Source organism: Octopus sinensis, linkage group LG2 (genome assembly GCF_006345805.1).
Source record: "Octopus sinensis linkage group LG2, ASM634580v1, whole genome shotgun sequence".
NCBI lineage: Eukaryota > Metazoa > Mollusca > Cephalopoda > Octopoda > Octopodidae > Octopus > Octopus sinensis.
The window spans coordinates 112655251-112676850 of record NC_042998.1 but is presented as its reverse complement, the minus strand read 5'-3'; the positions used below and the strand labels follow the sequence as shown (position 1 = coordinate 112676850).

General features: G+C 36.1%; 1 protein-coding gene across 6 annotated transcripts in view; it reads left to right on the top strand.

Annotated features, from left to right (window-relative positions):
- LOC115232572 (ras and EF-hand domain-containing protein homolog) overlaps positions 1-21600 on the top strand; it is a 117634-nt gene that overhangs the window by 26193 nt on the left and 69841 nt on the right. For 2 of the 6 annotated variants that reach the window (XM_036498939.1, XM_029802536.2), the window contains exons 1-2: positions 14060-14186; positions 14823-15731. In XM_036498939.1, coding sequence (XP_036354832.1) covers positions 15361-15731 — 371 coding nt within the window. In that variant the 5' untranslated portion in view covers positions 14060-14186; positions 14823-15360. Of the gene's footprint in view, positions 1-12135; positions 12232-12251; positions 12275-14059; positions 14187-14252; positions 14378-14822; positions 15732-21600 lie in introns of those variants that run through there. The other 4 variants (XM_036498935.1, XM_036498936.1, XM_036498934.1 and 1 more) reach the window with 4 other exon arrangements.

Here is a 21600-nt window from a genome sequence, read left to right as displayed (position 1 = left end):
CACAGAAATTTATTTTTATTACTTCATCAAAAGGGTATTAAATATGTTTCCGATGTCACATTATAAAATATGACATGTTTATTAAACAGCTGCACGCTCTCTCTAAAACTTGTTTCATCAAACTAAACATTCCGATTATATCCTAGATACGACTCCATTGTTAAAGTAATTTAAAACTGTTTCTTTCATCATCATAGTTTAACGTTCGCTTTCCTTGTTGGCATGGGTTGGACAGTTTGACTGAAAACTGTTAAGTCGGGGAGTTATATTACACAAACTGTTTCATTATATTAGAAATTCCTTGATGCGTTCGATTCCGAACACCGCGAAGAGCAGAATATTGATATAGATAAAAATTTACGGCAATAGTGTATTCAATCTGAAGTGGTATTACGATTTTTGACATCGACATAAAGCCACGGAATTATAGTGGCTCGAGGATTTAGTCAATTTGATTAATCCCAGAACTCGCCAGGGCACTTATTTAATGAATGAATGGGCGGATGGAAGGTACAATTCAACAATAAGGAGATTTGTTCTCACAATGTAAAGAGAGGTTTTACTAAACGTAGTAAGGGATTTTGTCGGATGCAGATTTCACCATTTACCATTTTATATAATTATTTCTTATATAGGTACTCGATTATATATTTTGGGGAGAGATATAGATGATTAAACTGATGCCAGAAATTAAACTGTTCCTAAAATAATCAACGACAGAAGCATAAAAATTGAAGTTAACGCTTGTAGACTTGAATGCAGAACGTAAAGCGATGCAACTAAATACCGCCATGCATTTTAACTGGCGCTCTACATATTACCCGAATCGATGCTATGATTTATCTCATTGTTTAACCTTTTACGAGCAGATTTTGATCACAAATGACCTAGTAATGGTTACAGCAAATTTTTTTATATCAAGGACTACATATACTTGCTGTATATTCTCCTGTTCTTTATGCATATATGCGTGTATATTTATATATGTATGTATGCATGTTTGTATGCATGTATGTGTTTGTGTGTGTGTCTGGATGATTAGCGGTTTTATACTGATTATACCTAGAAATTACAAAAATTGAGATTAAAATAGATCATGTCCAGTGAGAGGGAGAGAGAGAAGGAGAGAGAGAAGGGGAGAGAGAGAGACTATGTAACGAGGAAGGAGGGTGTACAAAAATGAACGAAGAAAACAAGATATTCGCTGATCAAATATTTTAGTCAGTTTGTGTTCAGTATTTTGTCATTATCAGAGAATCCCCGAATAACAACTATTTTTAGATATAGCACTAAAGACAGAATATAACAGAATATAACTGAATATAGAATACCATCTATATTCGTGTCAAATTCGAATATTTTGACACTGGATTTTTTTGTCAAATTTCAGAGCCGATCATTAAAGGGATTCTACTTTTACCGTGCAGGTGTTCGATTAGCGGAAACCCAAATAAAGCTTTATTAAAATCAGAAAAACACATAAAATGAAGTAGTTGTATATACACTGTGTCATGGAAAAAAGCGTTTTAGTTACGACTAAACCACCTTAAGAAAGGCGTGGAGTAATACAACTACAACAGCCTACAGTTTTACAAAATCTCTCTCTCTTCCTCTCTCTCCCCTCTCTCCTCTCCCTCCCTCTCTCTATATATCAATAATAATAATAATCCTTTCTACAATACGCACAAGGCCTGAAATTTGAAGAGAGAGGACTAGACGATTACATCGACCCCATTATTCAATTGATACTTGATTTATCGACCCTGAAAGGATGAAAGGCATAGTCGACCTAGGCAGAATTTGAACTAAGAAGGTAGCGGCAGATGAAATACCTATTTCATTACTACCCACAAGGGGCTAAACACAGAGGAGACGAACAAGGACAGATAAACGGATTAAGTCGATTATATCGACCCCAATGTGTAACTGGTACTTAATTTACCGAAAGGATGAAAGGCAAAGTCGACCTCGGCGGAATTTGAACTCAGAACATAGCGGCAGACGAAATACTGCTAAGCACATCGCCCGGCGTGCTAATAATAATAATAGCCTTTAATAATAATAATAACTATCATTTAAAATTTTTGGGTGAAGGGATTAAGTCGATTACATCGACGCCCGTGCGTAACTGATACTTAATTAATCAATCCCGAAAGGATGAAAGGCAAAGTCGATCTCAGTGGAATTTGAATTCAGACCGTAAAGACAAGCGAAATACCTCAAAGTATTTCGCCCGGCGTGCTACCAAGTCTGTCTACTCGTTGCCTTTAATAATAATAATAATAATAATAATAATAATAATAATAATAATAATAATAATAATAATAATAATAATAATAAAAATAATAATTAAAAAAAAAAATATTCAGACAAATACATAACAAAAACACCAGGACTTACAAACACATATAACATACAGAAAATTGCACTACTAGGCACTGCACACATCCTACGCAGAACACTTTCCATACAATAACCATCAAAGCATCACAACAAATCACAGCACATACCCAAGGCACACGGAGCTGCGCTCGGTAGTGAAGTGAAAGCACGCTATAAAAATAAAAATAAAACTACTGAATAATAATAATAATAATAATAATAACAATAATAATAATAATCATAACAACAACGACAACAACAACAATAATAATAATAATCCTTTCTACTATAGGCACAAGGCCTGAAATTTGGGGTGGGGTATAGTCGATTACACTGACACCAATGTTTCCTTGGTAATTTATCGATCATGAAATAATAATGATAATAATAATGAGGATTATTACGAAGTGGCATAGCATTACCTTTAATTCCTTTTTATATATACAGCTTTAAATAGAGAGACACGTGTTTCAACTGTATAAATAAAAAGTAATTGAAGGTAATGCTAAGTCATTTCGGAATAGTCCTTATTATTATTACTATTATTATTATTGATATTATGTATTCCAGGAAATCTATGTGGTTAAGGTAATATTTTTAGAATTATCCAACGGAATATATCTCTGAATTCTTATCTTATGAGAATTATTATTGGATTTATATATTAAGCTTTCAACAACCTATTTTTAAATATCTAACTCTGTGAGCAAACCGGTAAAGGTTTGGAGAAATCCCTACGAATTATCAATATATATATTATATATATATATATATATATATATATATATATATATATATTTTATTTTTTATTTTTTATTTATTATTTATTATTTTTTATTTATTCTCCTATCTAATTTAACACTGACTCCTTGACCACTCCCCCAAGTATGATTTTTTGCGCTATGCCTACCCCCAAAAAGTCCCCACCAACACCCCTTAAACCTGCCTAAATGTATAAATGCCAATACAATTCTTGTTAACTAGCTTCCTGAAGATTTCTCTTGATGAAACAGTTCTAGTCCTGTAGAAGCTCCTTCTATATAATAAATAAAATATATATATATATATATATATATATATATATATATATCACCGGCGATAATAATTTATTTTATCGCATTTGACTATGTTTTTATATATTATATATATATATATCGATAGATAGATATGTATATATATATATATTTTTTTTTTCAAAATGTGACCTCGTGAGTACCGTTGGCGGTTTTTTTCCTCTGTCTTCCCTTCTCGGGATCTTTCCTTCTCTTATGTTTCCGACGAAGAGCTCCGCTCGAAACGTTAAACCCTCCTTCTTCCCTTCTTTCCTGAGCGTCCAATAATACTATATTTGTTCCACGTCCTCGCGTTGTTGTGTTTTTTTGTTTTTTTTTTGTGTTTTCTTGTTTGGATTAACTTTATATATATCGATAGATAGATATGTATATATATATATATATATATATATACACACATATATATACACGGTGCGTTAGATATTAGAGGACAGATTTATGTTTTTTATAAAAAAAAACAATATATAAAATAAGATATATATAAAACAGATATATAAAATAACAGATAACTTTATTTATGAAAAAATACTATGAGGATAAAAATAAACCTTCTTTTCTATAATGTTAATCAATAAAGCCACCTTCAGCTTCAACAACTGCTTCTATATGAGATCTAAATCATCTACATGCTCGAATCAAGTGGTCCTGGTTCATTTTGGTCATTACTCTGACTATGGCAGCTTTCCAAGTATCTTTGGTATTATGGGCGTGTTCATTGACCTCTCTCTCAACAACACTCCACATGTAATAGTCCAATAGGATTGTGTCTATCTTTGTTCCCCCACACCCATTGGCAACTGGTGTTGATGTGTTTGCGTCCCTGTAACTTAGCGGTTCGGCAAAAGACGGAGATACAATAAGTATCAGGCTTAAAAGAATAATTACAGGGGTCGATCCACTCGACTAAAAATTCTTCAAGACCATACCCCAGCATGACCATAGCATAAGGACTGAAACTAGTAAAACAAAATGTTATAAAGGGAGAGATTGACCTAATTTGGTTTCGAATCCTGTTGAACTCATCTTCAGAAGTCACTTATTCACCTTTTCTGCTCATACAGTTATTTACAGTTATTAAATATTGTTATTCCTGTAAAGTACTTAGTCTGATTTGCGTAAGTTACGATTTGCTTAAATAATTACGATAATTCAATTGTTATTGCAATGAGTAGCGTAGTTATTAGAACATATTGATAAAATCAATTGTTATTACATTAATATAATACAAGCGTATAATTATAAATCTATATAACGGTACGCTTAATACTTTTCGCTGACACTGTAAGACTGGACAAATAACTGTTGTTTTCGGTTCCGCGGACTGAAAATTAAAAAGGCATTAATTAATTGAATTATCGCCAGCAAAGGGTTTAATTATGCAAATCAGGTTAACTGATTTAGAGACAACATTACATATAATGGTTATAAATACATATACTTTATATACCTGCGACCACGCAAGACAGGTGTATGGATTCTGACGAGGAATTCAACGGGATTCCAAATCATATGACGTCAGTATTCGTATTGATTTCTCATGCATCCATGCTTGCAGACATGTATGTATGTATGTATGTATGTATGTATGTATGTATGTATGTATGTATGTATGTATGTATGTATGTATGTATGTATGTATGTATGTGGGTGTGTGTGTGTGTATGTATGTATGTGTGTGTGTCCTTATTGAGTTTTAAGATTTTTTTGCCAATAGAGAAAGAGCTGGTTTCTAACTTAGATCCAAGGCTCCTTCATTGGAATTTCAACATCAACAACAGGGTATTTTTGTATGTATGCATGCATACATGCGTGTATGTATGTATGTATGTATGTATGTATGTATGTATGTATGTATGTATGTATGAATGCATGTATGTATGTATGTATGTATGTGCAATGTCTGTGCAAGACCCTGCCTCAGTAAAGCTGGACTCATGAGTCATCTTCGTAGTCATAAAACGAGACAGATGAGTGACAACCTGGCCACTGGTGGTGGTGTAACACACCCTACTAATCATATCTGTTGGGCATGTGGAAGAGAGTGTAATTCGGCAGGAGGACTTAAACGACATGCAGAGGTACATGAAGCCCAGTTACAACTACAGCCGGCTATTACCAGTAAAGGTCTTAGTTGCCAATTTTGTACAAGACATTGTAGATCTTTAGCTGGGCTAAAAAGTCACATCGATCACAGCACCAGTAACAGTTAAGCTTCGTGCAATGGCCATACTCGATAACGAGGGGGCAGCCATAATGTATGTATGTATGTATGTATGTATGTATGTATGTATGTATGTATGTATGTATGTATGTATGTATGTATGTATGTATGATTTGTATGTTTGTTTCATGTATGTATTCTCATGCATATAGTTGCATATCTAGACAAGCTCGTATATATTTAAATGATAAACTTCTGGAAAGTTTTACAGATTTTTACAGTTCTAGTGATGGACTGGATCTGTAGTCTTCGAATTAGCTTTTTCCTTTCTGGTTCTGAGAAGCCCAATTTCTCAAGAAACTGGTATTCAGGCAGTGTGTTATGTACGTATGTGTGTATGTATGTATGTATGTATGTATGTATGTATGTATGTATGTATGTATGTATGTATGTATGTATGTATGTATGCATGTATGTATGCATGTATGTATGTATGTATGTATGTATGTATGTATGTATGTATGTATGTATGTATGCATGTATGTGCGCTACTGGTAACATGTAATCCAGTGTTCAGATACGTAGATATTAGCAAGTGAAACCAATGGTACGTAGGTAATCGTTTTTATTTCGTATGTTTTCATTTGTCTGGCTCATTTTTACATTTTGGCGTTTTGCTGAGCTTTTTTTCTTGAGAACACATTCTTCGTGGTAATGGCGATCTGACGTCTATGTTTAGCATATAGGGTGTCCACGTTAGTGGTCATTCCTCTTAATTTTGTATGTAACACAATTTTTTATCTTTGGATTTTTAAATATGCTAAGACACTGATTTTAATTGATTAACATCAATTTCTGCCTTTATTATTTAACTATATATATATATATATATATATATATATATATATATATATATATATATATATATATATATATATATATTATGCATACATACACGACGGGTTTCTCCCCTTACACATCCACAGCACTAACCATGCTCTTCGTCTTTTCAACTCTTTCTCCTTCCCTCCTGGCCTCTCTAAACTTCCCTTCACTCTTGACATAAAGAGTCTATATACGGTGATCCCACACCACGAAGGGTTTCTTGCCCTCAAACGCTACCTAGATCTTCGACCTAACCCCCCAACCTGACACGTCCACAATTCTTCGTCTGGCCGAACTTATTCTCTCAACAGCTTTTCGGTCGCGAGTGAGTTTTACCAATATTTCTCGGGAGTGGCCATGGGAATGAGAATGGGTCCCAAACTATGCAAACCCACACCCTCGCATCCCCACACCCCACTTTCATATCCCCACACTCCAACATCACCACCACACTTCGCCACACACCACCACACCACAAACCACATTACAACACCACACATCACCACACCACAACACAACACACCGCACCATCATACCACCACAACACAACACACCTCACATCACTACACCACAACACCACATCACACCACTCCGCACACACTAGCATTGACCACTTCCCCATCCACACACCCACACATTACAGACGCACACACTTACATATGCACACATCCATACGTCGTCACCAGCCCCTATCCACAAGCACACACTTACAAACTCTCACATACACACGCACGCACACCTTCGTTTTGGGATCACCAATACTTTATTATGTCCCCTTCTTCTTAGCCCTTCTGTCTAATCACCTCTGTCCAGCCAGCCGCCATGATCGACCGCTGTTCGCTAAAGCTTTTTTATTCTCTCTGTTTATTTTATAGTGTTCCTTTCTGTTGAAGAGCGTAAGCTCGAAACGTAAAATACTTTCTCATCTTCCCGAGCGTTAAACTAATACACCTGCGTGTTGTTTATACACCTGTCTTCGGCTTTTATTTTTCTATAAATTCCAATTATATATATATATTTGTGTGGGTCTGTGTTTGTCCCCACCAATCATCGCTTGACAACTGATGCTGGTGTTTCAATGACCCCGTAACTTAGAGGTCCGGCAAAAGAGACCGACAGAATAAGTACTAGGCTTACAAAGAATAAGTCCTGGGATCGATTTCTTCGACTAAAGGCGGTGCTCCAGCATCGCCGCAGTCACATGACTGAAACAAGTAAAAAGGAATAAAAAAGAATAAAGCAACAAGAGGACGTACATATGGAATGCATTAGCTTGACTCTCACCACGTTTAAAGGATAGCTCTTCCCTAGAAAGAGGAGAGAGGGAAAGTTCAGAGAAGGAAAACGTCCACGAACAGCTCGTGTGTGGTTACATGACAGAAGTGAACAAAGTTTAAGGCGACCAGCTGGCAGAATTGTTGGCACGCCGGGCTACGTTCTGAGTTCAAATTCCGCCGAGGTTGACTTTGCCTTTCATCCTTTCGGAGTCGATTAAATAAGTACCAGTTACACACTGGGGTCGATATAATCGACTTAATCCGTTTGTCTGTCCTTGTTTGTCCTCTCTGTGTTTAGCCCATTGTGGGTAGTAAAGAAATAGGTATTTCGTCTGCCGCTACGTTCTTAGTTCAAATTCCACCGAGGTCGACGTTGCCTTTCATCCTTTCGGGGTCGATAAATTAAGTACCAGTTACGCACTGGGGTCGATGTAATCGACTTAATCCGTTTGTCTGTCCTTGTTTGTCTCCTCTATGTTTAGCCCCTTGTGGGCAATAAGGAAATAAGAAGTGAGCGAAGTGGAAAGAGATAGAGCAAGTGGTTTATTGGAACGGAGAGTGCAAAGATGGCCAGTGTGTGTGTGTGTGTGTGTGTGTGTGGTAGTATCTGTGTACGTGTGTGTTTGTGTTTATGTGAATGATGTATGTGTAAGGGTGTAGGGTCGAGTAGACGAACAGGTTAGTGGCCAAAGTTCGATTTGGTGGTGAGAAGCGAGAGACGAGGTGAAGAGTGTGTGAGTGTGCGGGTGTTTCTGTGTGTGCGTATGTACATATGAAAGTTGTGCGTGTGTGCGTGGGGGACTATATATGTGTGTGTGTGTGTGCGTGTGTATGTGTGCGCGCGCGCGCGCGTGTGTGTGAAGTGAGGTGACAGGTGTGTGAGTGCGTTGGTGTTGCTGTAAGTGCGTATGTGCTTGTGTTTGTTCGTATGAGTGTGTGCGGGCATGTGTGTATGTGTATGTGCGTATGAGTGTTGTGTGAGTCCATGTGTGTGGGCGTGTGTGTATGTGTATGAGTGTGTGGAGGCGTGTGTAGAGATGTGTATGTGTATATGTACGTATGTGTTTGTGATGCGTGTATATGCGTGTGAATGTATGTCTGCGCGTGCGTGTGTGTATATTGGTATGTGCGTGAGGAATTCTTTTTATAATGTCAGGATATGTAAACCTGTGTGTGTGCGCGGTAGGTGTGTATGTATTATGTGTGTGTGTGTGGGTGTGTGTGTGTGTGTGTGTGTGTGTGCAAACTATGTATGTGGGAGTGTGCGAGATAGATAAAAAGATAAAATAAAAAAATTAATTAAAAATAGATCTTTTTTTTAAAGTGTGTGGAAGATGTCACTAGAAGGAGGTGGTAGTGTTTAGTCAAAATGGAGTTTGGGTTTAAAGAATGAAGACGTAGCACTGTTCAAGACGAAGTCTGGTGTTGGTGGATTCTTGGTGCAAGGCCAGGCCGAAAACAGTGACGTGTGTTGTGGAGTGGCCGGCGCAGCAAAGATGACAGACGACGGGGGTATTTTTTCCGCAAGTGGACGTCACGTAGATTTTCGGTGAATCGGTTGGCTAGCCGAATGACCAACACATAGACTGTTACTAAGGGTACATTGAATACAACATACCAGATTAGATGAGGTGCAGTAGAATGAGTCCCGGATGTAGAGGGTGTGTTGGTACAAACGGGCACGTATAGAAAATTTCTGTCTATAATTGATTATAAATTTTGATTGAAAATAAATGTCATTACTTCTAATACTAACTTCTAAAACAGTGATATTGTGTCTACATCTACCTACTCCCACCTCTAGATTTCTATTTTGAGGATTTAATTCCAGATCTCTGTTTCATGTCTAAGTATTTTAAAATTTTCGGTCTTTAGAGCAAATTTTGTAACATTCCTTGTTTTTTATTTTTAAATCTGTCTGTCTTATTATGACCAAATCTTACTAAAAATATCTTTCCTTATAAGAAGGTTATTTAGAGCATGTTTTTCTTGTTTTTTCCCCCTGTAACTTTAGTCTTCTAGAACGGTTTAACTATCCAATTGTCACAACTAATTTCACATTGTTCGCATAGGAGAGTAATAGAGATCAACCTAAGATCTTTCGACTCCCTGCATTTTAGAAGCAAATTTATCGAAAGTTAGGATCTTACACCACCTCTCTTGCCCTCCCATGTAGTCTCCATCAGTTAGCTAGTTGATTTCCACTGTTTTATTTCACTGCAAGTATATATTTTAACCGTGTATATTTTGAGTCTAACCACTGAAGCAATCATTAGAAACATGATAATTTTCTCAACTACTATCCAATTTGTATTTTTTCCTTAAATTTTGCCAACCACAGTTCTTAAAATAACTGGTTATTAAGACACCTACTCAATTGCTCTTGCTTGCTTCATGTAATTGTATTTTTTATTCAGGACACTTTTCGCTCAATGAAAGCAACGGTGTGTGCTTAAGATAAAAACTTAAATACAGTTTCATTGCTTCATTGTCCGATTAAAAATCACTGTTGTAATGAATTCTAATTTTCGCTTTGTTAGTTTTCATCTCTTAAATATATTCGTAGACGAATGTTTTCACCGTTGTACAAAAAATGCTGTCTCCTCACTATTCCTCTTCTATCGCTACTACAGTGATCTCTGCTTGTCAGGGTTAGCTGATCTCATGCCACCTACAATAAAATTCATCAGATACATTCTCCTCTCGTTACGCATTTTATACTGTCAAACAATAGCTACTAATGAGGGAAAATGCCGACTATAATTGTTAATTATCACTTAATGTTAGAGAGAAGATAGCAACAATATCCTTGTTGGCCTTCTAATCTAGGGTGGTCGATACAATTCGTGCTCAGGTTAAAATTCTGTAGATTAATGTTTAAGAGGAAAAATGGGTACGTAAGGAGTTCCAGAGACTTAAAAGTTTTGATGAATTCTGATGGGCGTTTTATTATTTATTCTTGGGTTCTTAAGAGTAAAACAAACAAGTACATCATCAAAAGACTCCATCAACAAGATCCTCGGTATACTCATATACGATAGATGCACCTTTAGCTTTGGGGTTGTAGCTTTCTACATCCTATTATTTGTACTTCCAACCATTAATCATCACCTCCAAGTTTTTCTGTTCTGGCCATACGGCCGCAGACATTTCTTAACTTCTACTCATTACTATTGACAACGCATGCATCAGTTTCACGAAACACACTTATAGACAGACCTCATATCTACTCGCAGAATCCAGATATGCGAATAATATACTAATTCTCAGATCTTCTGGACAGGTAGACACAATATGTAAGATGTTCTCTAATACTGATGACCACGTAGAATTCATAGGACACCTCAGCGGGACAGAGTCATTCCCTCCACTGATTTTAATCTCAGAATCATTGGAAGAGAGTGGTAGATATTTTCAAGTTTAAAGGAGCAGAAACCAATGTAGTAGCGAGCCAAGGAACAAAGTGAAGAGAGAAAGAACATCAGCAGGTTCGTTGTTGGAATGTGATAAGTATAAACATTTACTTTTAGCCAAAGGAATAATTTTGATTTTCGACGCGACCCATGTCATTCAGTTGTGACATAGACACCTTCTAGGGCCTTTATGTAGGAACATCCAGGATGGGACAGTTACGAGAAAAGAGAGGTGTACCAATACTTGTACGTATCACAATTGAGTTGACTGGAGTAAAGTAGAATGAAGTATTTTGCTGTTGAAGGTACAACGCGTCGCTCAGTTCAGGTAAAGAAACCACGACTTCATGATCATAATTCAAACACCTTGACACTATGCTAACATCTGATGTGCCCCTTCTGATTGGAGAGGATTTAGTTGTTACTGCTAACAGGCCAAACAATCTAACAGGCCACATGAAGACCACCCCGTTGGTTCGTATTGTTGTTTAGTCCCAGGTTGGTTCTGACTGAGCAAACCATTGACAATGCATCTAGGATCACATGATCCAATATGTTCTTCCACTGATTAGACGGCATTGTGATTTGAGGGTGATTTGGTTGCTATTTTAAGTAGATCGGTCCACAAAGTAAACGTTCTTTCGTTTGGCTCGGCGTGTAGCTGTATAATGAAATAATTTATTCTAACTACAAGGATATAGGTGCTTCTGTCTTTTCTACAGCCCAAAATTCTTATTTTTATCACTAGCTGAGTAGTCTGCTGCCGCCCTACTTCTAGGTGTACACACTAAACATCTTCGTTCTGTTAGCAAATCCTGTGTGTAACAAGATCGAAAATCATTTCACGAATTATTTTACGCAATCGTGGTCTTTGTGGTAGTTGCGTTGACGGAGAAGTAATTCAGATAAACAGCTGTTGCTAGTAGGTGGACAACGGTCGTAAGTAGTCCACCAAGGTCAACCTTAAGTTGTTTATAGTGAATAGTTCACCACACATATGAACAACGATGACGATAGAAGGCCGATGCCTCGTTAATCCGGTCAGATCTCTCTTCATGCACTAATCTCTATCGAAAATTGCAGGTAAGAACTGTTTCTACAAGTTTTGTGATTAGTCAGATTTTCTTTTTGAAAAGTAAAAGCTTCGTTAAAGCTTTATCGTAATAGCTATAATATCCGACTCTTTATTAAAATGAAGTTATCGACTAAGGTGTAAGATTAATATGTTAACGATGCCTATTCATTTGATTTCAGGTAAGACATCTTTGATCTTAACTAGAATAGCATTTAGCATTCTCTTGTTAGTGCCAGTCATTGTTACACTGCTGCCACACTGAGTTAACGTTCTTTATGTTTATATATCATTGCAACGATTGTCACAACTAATTTAGACTGGAAGCTATTTATCGGCTTCGAGGCGATGAAAAGCAAAGTAGACCTCGAAAAGATTTGAATTTAGGGAATAAAAGGAAAGTAACCATATACAACAAAGTATTTTGTACCACGCTCTATCGATTTCAACACCTACCCATCGGATATATATCCTCATTATTTTCTCAGAAATCTTATCTGTTTCACAAGTAATTTCTATTGTTTATGAGAGCTTGTTGCTGCAGGGTAGCCACTGAAATTAATTCTGTGAACCCGATTTCAATTTCCAGTTAGATCTGGTAGATTTATAAAAAAAATATGAGATCGTTGCCGTTCTCATATTTCTTTAAAAGCAATTGTAATCCACTCCGCTGTCTCTCTCTCTCCTTCTGTCAAATTGTGTTGCTGTAGATATTATGACTCACATTGTTGTTATGGTTATTCTTGTTAAGGCGGCGAGCTGGCAGAATCGTTAGCATGCCGGGTAGAGTACTTAGCTGTATTTCTTCTCGCATTACGTTCTGAGTTCAAATGTCGTCGAGGTCGACTTCGCTTTTCATCCTTTCTGGGTCGATAAATTAAGAACTAGTTGAGCCGACTCACCCTCGAAGTAGCCGACTCACCCTCTTTCACTCAAATTTCAGGCCTTGTACCTATAGTAGAAATGATTATGATTGTTGTGGTTATTCAGCTCTAGGTCGGATCCTCTTCGCGTCCTTTGCATAAGCAAGACTACATTGTCCAATGTGTCTGTCCATTTTACCAGACCAGGCACATTCTAGATATGACCAACCTGCCTTATATGTGTGCGTGCGTGTAGTCGTAGATGAAATTTGAAAATGTGTTCCGACATGACTATATTATCAAATGTTTTCTTCCGCTATCTAAGACAGTATGTTGTGATTTGAGGGTGATATGGATTGTATTTCTAGCAGTGTGAACGACCGGCGAGAAGTTGTCATGTTGGTCTGTTGTTGGCATTGTTGGTGTTATTGTTGAGTTGTTCTTGTTTTCTATTATTAATTTCACGTCAACAGAAAGCTTTAGGAAATAAAATGTTGCCAACTTTTATCTCTGCCACACCCCGTTGATATTACCAACAACACCACGACCACCACCACTATCATCAACAACAACAACGACAACATTCTCTAAAAACATTAGCACTACTACAATAAAAATAGTCACTAACCCCTCACAATGCTTTTAACCTAACACCACCACCATCACCACAAACAAAAGCAGCAACACTCCCTCATCGACAACGATCAACACCACTACCACCACCATCACTATCATTACTGCCGCCACCGCCGCCACGACGATAACGACGATGACAACAACAACGACGACAACCACGACGACGACGACCACCACCACCACGACAGCGACGACGACGACGACGGCGACCACCACCACCAACAACAACAACGACACCATTATCTTTACTATCAATATTATTATCAATACTGAGATGACTACCATAGCGAAAAGTTTCGAAAATGTCCATCTGTTTCATTGTGAAACACATGTCCTTTTTATTAAACAAACTTGTGTTGATCTCAAATCGAAGCTCTACTTTACTAAGTGAAGTTGTTAAAATAAATAATGCTCACATTTAAGAGTAAGTCTTTTTGATTTTTGCTTTTGTTTGTCATCTCGTTGTTGGTCCTGATTCACAATATATTTCTCTTAATTACGGGAATGAATTTCTGTTGACAGAAACTGTGTGGAAGTTCGCCCTTCGAACTGTTCCTGTTGTTGGGTTTTAAATGCTATCCGTAACCCAGCTGAATACTACCACCTGGTCTTTGGGTAACTATACTAGAGTCCATTCTGCAACTAGTATTCGGTGCAGGTCTTCTGCTTGGCGATGAGTTCTTCAATTCCTTCCCTTAACCATCACTACTCCGGAAGCTTTGAAAGAGAATCGAGATTGCCCTCTTCTTTTGACTTCTCTCTCTCTTCTGTCTGCCTTATCTCTGTCTTCTCTCTCTCTTTCTGTTTGTACATATATACGTATGTATGTATGTATGTATGTATGTATGTATGTATGTATGTATGTATGTATGTATGTATGTATGTATGTATGTTTGTATGTATGTATGTATGTATGTATCTATCTATATATGTATATGTGTGTGTGTATTTGTATATATAGATCTCTCTCTCTCTCTCTCTCTCTCTCTCTATATATATATATATATATATATATATATATATATGATTACTTCAGTTAATTTTCCCCTTATTCTTACAGGAAACTGGCAAGAACGATGTTCCAAGACAATCTATGGTTCCACCCAACGGGTTAAAGCAGCATCAAAAGTTTTGATTTTGATTTACCACTGTCCTTCCTGCTGTCCGTTTTGATTTGTCGCAGATCTTGTGAAACTGAAAGAGGATTTAACAAAAAAAAAAAAAAAAAGAAATAGAGGAAGGGTGAGAGAGGGAGAGAGAGAGAGACAGAAGAAAAAAGTGGAAAGTAAAAAAGAGATATGAAAATTAAGAAATAAGATCGAAAACGGATTTATGAAATAAAAATAACGATAAGAGTAACGAAACCAAAAAAAAAAAAAAATTTCTCAGGGCGATAAAAAAATTATGCAACCGAGATACTGACTGATTGATAAACAAATAAAAGAAAAGTAGTTTTAAAACAAATAAGAGTTAAAAGAAAAAAAGTAAAAGTCTTTCGATAGCAATTTATCATTTATTTTTTACAATAACTAAAATAATTGCTGTTGAATATCTTATCGTCTGCTTTAGTGATTTCACTTCTGCACCGGTACGATTAAATGGCGTTACACCATATGGAGAAGAAAAACGGAGACGAAGGCGAGCAAAACATGCAACAGCTTTTTTGGGCATGTGATTTAGATGGTTCCGGATATATTGACCAGTCTGAATTAGCGACAGTATGTACTGACTTGTCAACGGATGAGCTAAATAATGTATTCGAAGAATTGGATACTGACGGAGACGGACGCATTAGTGTTGACGAATTTGCTCACGGTTTCAAAGAAATCAGTAGTTCTCTACTTCAAAAATCCCGTGAAAGGCGTCGCAAGAGCCTTGCGGATCTAATGGACGAAGAAGATATTTTCAAAGAGAGTTCCTGTAATGAATTCGTTGGTACCTTAGAAGAAGGGTTTAAATGCCTGTCTTGGTAAGCAATATTTTCTTTTATATATTTTATAACTATATTTAAACAAACGAGGTCTGTAATCTGTACTGGGATATCAACTTTATCGCTGTTAAAATTAAGCCATACGCTAATTAATATAGGCGACGTGTATTTGGTGTCAAGATTAGTTGTTAGTAATGATGTAGAATTGCATTATAGTGTTTATGTTGAAGTACAACATAATATAGTATTTGTGTTATGGTATTGCAATGCTACAATATTACACAGTGTGATATTACAACACTATATTATTACACAGGCAGCGAACAAACCGGACAAAATGCTTTGCAGTACTTCTTACATTCTGAGTTCAAATATCGCCGAGTTACACTTTGCCTTTAATTTTTACGGGGTCGATAAAAAAAAGTATCAGTTTTGCACAGAGGTCAGTGTAATCGACTAGCCCCCACTTCCCTTGTGCCTATAGTGGAAACATTTATTACACAAAGCTGTATTTATGCTACACACTTATAAATTGTGATTAAGGAGGTGGGCTGGCAGGATCATTAGTTAGCATGCAGTACAAAATGCTTAGTAGCATTTTGTCCGTTTTTACACTCTGAATTCAAATTCCGCCGAGGTCAACTTTGCCTTTCATCCTTTCGGAGTCGTTAAAATAAGTACTAGTTAAGTACTGGGGTCCGTGCAATTGACTTGTCCTCTCCCCTAAAATTGCCAGCTTTATGCAAAAATGTGAAACCCTTATTGTAAATTTGGATTTTTATACTATAGTATTGCACAATGAGATATTTATACCGCATTTGAAGTATTTATGCTGTAGTATATTATATGGTATTATTGAAACATTGGAGTCGATGTTATCAACTAATCCTTCCGCCCCAAATTTCATGTCTTTTGCCTTTAGTAGAAAAGATTATTTACATGAGAGTATTATATTTATGTGGTATTTATGCTAAAGTATTACATAGTATGTTGACTGTGTTATCGTTTTACATAATGTGCTTAGAGGTTAAGCTGTAGTATCAAAATGCTATAACATTACGCCGTATGGTATTTATGCAATGATATTACAATACTATTGTATTACCAATTTTGATATTTGTGTTATATTATTACATAATTAGTATTTATTTGATGGTATTTATACAATAGTATTTCATAATATAATATTTATCCTACAGTATAACAGTTTAATATTTAGCTGTAGAATTACATACAGTGGTGTATATGCAATAGTATTAGAATGGTAGAATATTACATAAACTGATGTTTATAATGTAGTATTATATAATTTAGCATTCCGCGAAAGTTGAATTTGCCTTTCGGCTATTGGGGATCGATAAAATAAGTACCAGTTCGGCACTGGAGTCGATGTGATCAACCTTCACTTTCTCTCAACATTGCTGGCCTTGTGTTAAATATCAGAAAGAATTAATGTGGAATCTTTGCTATAGTATTATGCTGTGTGGAATTTATACTAAGGACGATGTAGTGACAGACGAGAGATAGCATCGTACATTCTCAATTCATTTCGTTTTAAGGTCGAACTTCATGTGCATCCCTACTATTGTACAATAACATCTTAGTACTAGTCCAGCTATCTATATATCTTAACCACTGCAACAACGATGGCGAGCCTTTTTGCACAACGTGTGGAAAATATTGTTTATTTTAATAATTCTGATATTGGCGTGTGGATTACATGTATTTTAGTTATAGACAAATATTCAGGGATATGTTTTTGTATAACATGATATTTCAGGAGGATACTTTCTTTTCGAAGTCCATCGCTTGTTACTTAAAAACCCATAGCACGTCATAAGTTTATCATCTCTACCCTACAGTGTCAATTCAACTAAGTATGCTTCCTACAGATGTATGTATGTGAAACTAATGTGAAATATGGACAGGAAAACAAAAGCATAAAAAAGGAAACACAGAGGCATGGATTAATAGTGAGAGTGCACTTGAGAGAGAGAGAGAGAGAGAGAGAGAGAGAGAGAGAGAGAGAGAGAGAAAAAAGTGAGAGATAGTGAGGGAGAGAAATAAAAGAGACAGAGTGAGAATGTGTCGTAGCATGGACGTATGTATATGTTCCAGTATATATGTATATGACGAATGGTCTATTTGCTTGGACATATTGTTTAATTGTGCTTATGTATTTATACACATGTAAAGGTGTATATACTTTGCTTATGTATGTATATATATATATATGTGTATATAGTTATTTGTTTATATTTATATATATATTAAATTGTACGTGTATCCTGTTTCATGAATTTATAATTTGAAAGTTCTTTATAATCACTGACGAGGCCTACACCCTATTTTTATATGCCTACAACTTCAATATAACTGACAACTATAGGCACTGAAAAACTACTTTTTTCCATAGGCTGAAACAGCTATAAGAGTGATTATAATGTTTTCAATAATTTATATAAAGATTTTTATAATTGTATTCTTATCTTATATGCATTGAATTATAATGTATATATATATGTTATTAAGGTTCTCGTTTTTGTTAAATAAATAAATAAGTCAACATTCTAATACCCTAAAGTAGATGAACCAACTAAATTGTTTCTCCATTTTCTTATTTGTATTATATATATATATATATATATATATATATATATATATATATATATATATATATATATATATATATATATGCGTACCAAGACAGCCTGATTGGAATTATAAACATACGTCACTGGCAACTTACATTTATCACCTCAAGATTAAAAATATATCCTATCTCCTGGTCTGTCGTTAAGACTGCAATACTGTACTAGGGAAGAGGAGTAGCGTGTAATTTATGTTACCGAAAATCACTAGAAATGTTATTAAAAACTGGAAACTTTCTTCTTAACAAATTCTGTGACGTATTTACTTTCTGTCAATATAAATTGCTCAAACCCTTTTTTTGCCAGAGATCGATTTACTCAAATCAATCTAAATACGCCTTAATGTTTAAAATTGACCTTTCTTCTCTCTTAATTATTCCCCACCCCAAGCTTTGTTTTACTCTCAACTACATAACCTGGTTACTTTTACGACCTCCCTTCATTTCGGCTGTATCTTGGAATATATTGTACTTAAGCTTTGCTTTCAGACTGGAGTAGACTCTTGTTCATCTCACAGCCCTCTTTTTCCTCTTCCCCTTCTCTGTTTTTCTCTTTATCTCTATTCGCCATATTCCCTACTACTAATCTATAAGAAGCATTTATACTAGATGCAGCGACAGAATTACAGCGCTTGTCTCTCTCTACATTCTTATAGAGTTTATAATAATGATGATAAAGCACTGTACAAGCAATTGAAAACGAATGAAACTGAAAATAGGTGGGTAAAGAAAAGAATACATGGTCAATTTGATAGGGATGTTGAAGGTAAGACAGACAGAGAAAAAAGATGGCTGTGGATGGCTAAAAGTGATTTAAAACCGGAAACGGAGGCTCTAATCTGTGCTGTTCAAGAGCAAGCACTAAGAACAAACTACATAAAATACAGAATAGACAACGCAGCAGGAAGCGATAAGAGCAGAATCTGTGGATAAAACGGTGAAATAGTATCGCATATTACCAGCGAATGTATGCCACTTGCCCAGAAGGAATATGAGACGCCAGGCTTGTCCATTGTACTCTCTGCAACAAGTATAGACTTGACAGAGTAAAAAATTGATGCGACCACAAACCTGAAGGCATCGTCGAAAATAGAAATGCAAAGATCCTATGGGGTTTTATGATTCAGTGCGACCATGAGATAGAGAATAGGAAGCCGGATATAGTCTTAATTGAGAAAGAAAACGTACTATGCTGGATCATAGATATAGCATGCCCAGCTGACAACAAGGCATGCGATAAGGACGAAAGAAAAGTCGAGAGATATGGCAGGTTAGCTTGGGAAGTTAAGTAGTTGTGGTCGATGAAAAAGGTAGCAGTAGTACTAACAACAGTCGGAACCCTGGGAACAGTGAGTAAAAATTTCGAGAAGTACGTGGAACAAATAGGGGCTGCAATAAGGGTGGAACACTTGCAGAAAACAACACTTTGTTTCAGCAAGGACATCGAGATGAGCATGGGTTGGACAAATGTGCCAAAGTGACATTAGGAAGAAGCAAATTAATCAGTGCTGAAAGCATTGCATTCGACATAGACACAGAAATCAGAGAATTAGACTATAATTGCCCATACAATTAGAAATAGGAATAGACGAAACAGCTAAAATAAAACACACCGAAATGGAAGAGAAAATTAAGAGAGAATATTACAGAAGAGTTAAACTAATATTATATGCTGAACTCAATGCTAAAAATAAGATAATAGGGATAAATACGTTAACCAAACCAGTAATAAATTACAGCTTTATCAGAATTAACTGGAAGATTAGAGAACTGAGAAACTTAGAAAAACCAGGAAACTATTAACAACACACCGAAGTCATTGCCTTAAAGCAGACAGAGACAGAATATATCTACCCCACTCAAAAGGAGGTCGAGGCGTGACAGATAGAGAACTACTATAAAGTAACGGGTGAACTAGAAAAATACTAAGAAACAAAAGTGAATGATTGTTACATGAAATAAAGCAAAACGATAAAAAAAAATGAAAACACCTTTCTTTATAGACCAGGAAGCGAAAAATTACAAAATAGAAGCAGGCTACACGGAAACATTAATCTCAGATGACAACACTGCAGAAATGATCAAAGAGACAAAAAAACAAAAAAAACCCAAAAAAACAAAGACAAAACAACAACATGAAAACAGAATTACAAAACATTCTAAAGGAGAAATGGAGGGAAAAGTCACTCCATGACTAATACTCTGTAAGGCTTGACAGAGAAGTGAACCTAAGTCATAGCTAACAGTGGCCCCAAAACTAAATACAAAAACGGAAGGACTGATTCTCGTTGCACAAGACCAATGCCTGACCACTAAGAACTATAAAAGCAAAATAATGAAAACAGTTTCCAACAGCAAATGCAGAATGTGCAACCAACAGAATGAGACAGTTGACCACATCTATCTATCTATCTATCTATCTATCTATCTACTTTTAAGACGGTAAAATGTGATTTCAAGGAGATTTGGCTGTTATTTTAGTGGATCTTCTGACCCACATATGGTTCCTCAGCAATCATATTTTCATAAGAGATTTTGTGTTCCAGTCAAAGAAATCAATAAGAACCAATAAAGAATAGTTTTTTAATGACGTCAGTTATGTGAAAGCTGATAGGTATTAAGTCTTTGTTTAAACTTATGTTAAGGTCAAGCCTTAACTGTTCGTGATATTTTGAGTTTTTAAACATTTATATTGACCGCTACCATATTGGCTACATAGAATATCCGTGTGTATATTTGTTCCTGTGGACACACACATACATACACATATGCACACACACTCGCCCCCCTCCACACAAGCACAAGCACCCACACTCAAATACAGGCACAGATATCCATACACGATATATTTAGATAGACAGACAGACAGAAAAATAGATAGATAGATAGATAGATAGATAGATAGATACCGAGTATTATCCAAATTCGCATCTCGTAAATGTGCCCGCCGGACAGATGTTGAAAATGATTGTAGCATAAAGTTTTAACAAGTTAGACGAACACGTATTTACATTATCGTTGACTCACATTCTGTTAACGCTCGCTTTAAGTAATGACTGGCCGTAATACACAAACTGGAGAGTCGGGTTCAAATATTGAATTCTAAATGAGAGACAAAACCGACAATATATTTTGTGATAGGCGGTATATAAATTGATTATACCCCCCCTTAGTATCTGCCACTCATTTATTTTTGCTCGTGAGGTTGCGTGGCTTAGTGGTTAGGGCATTCGGCTCATGATCGTAAGGTTGTGAGTT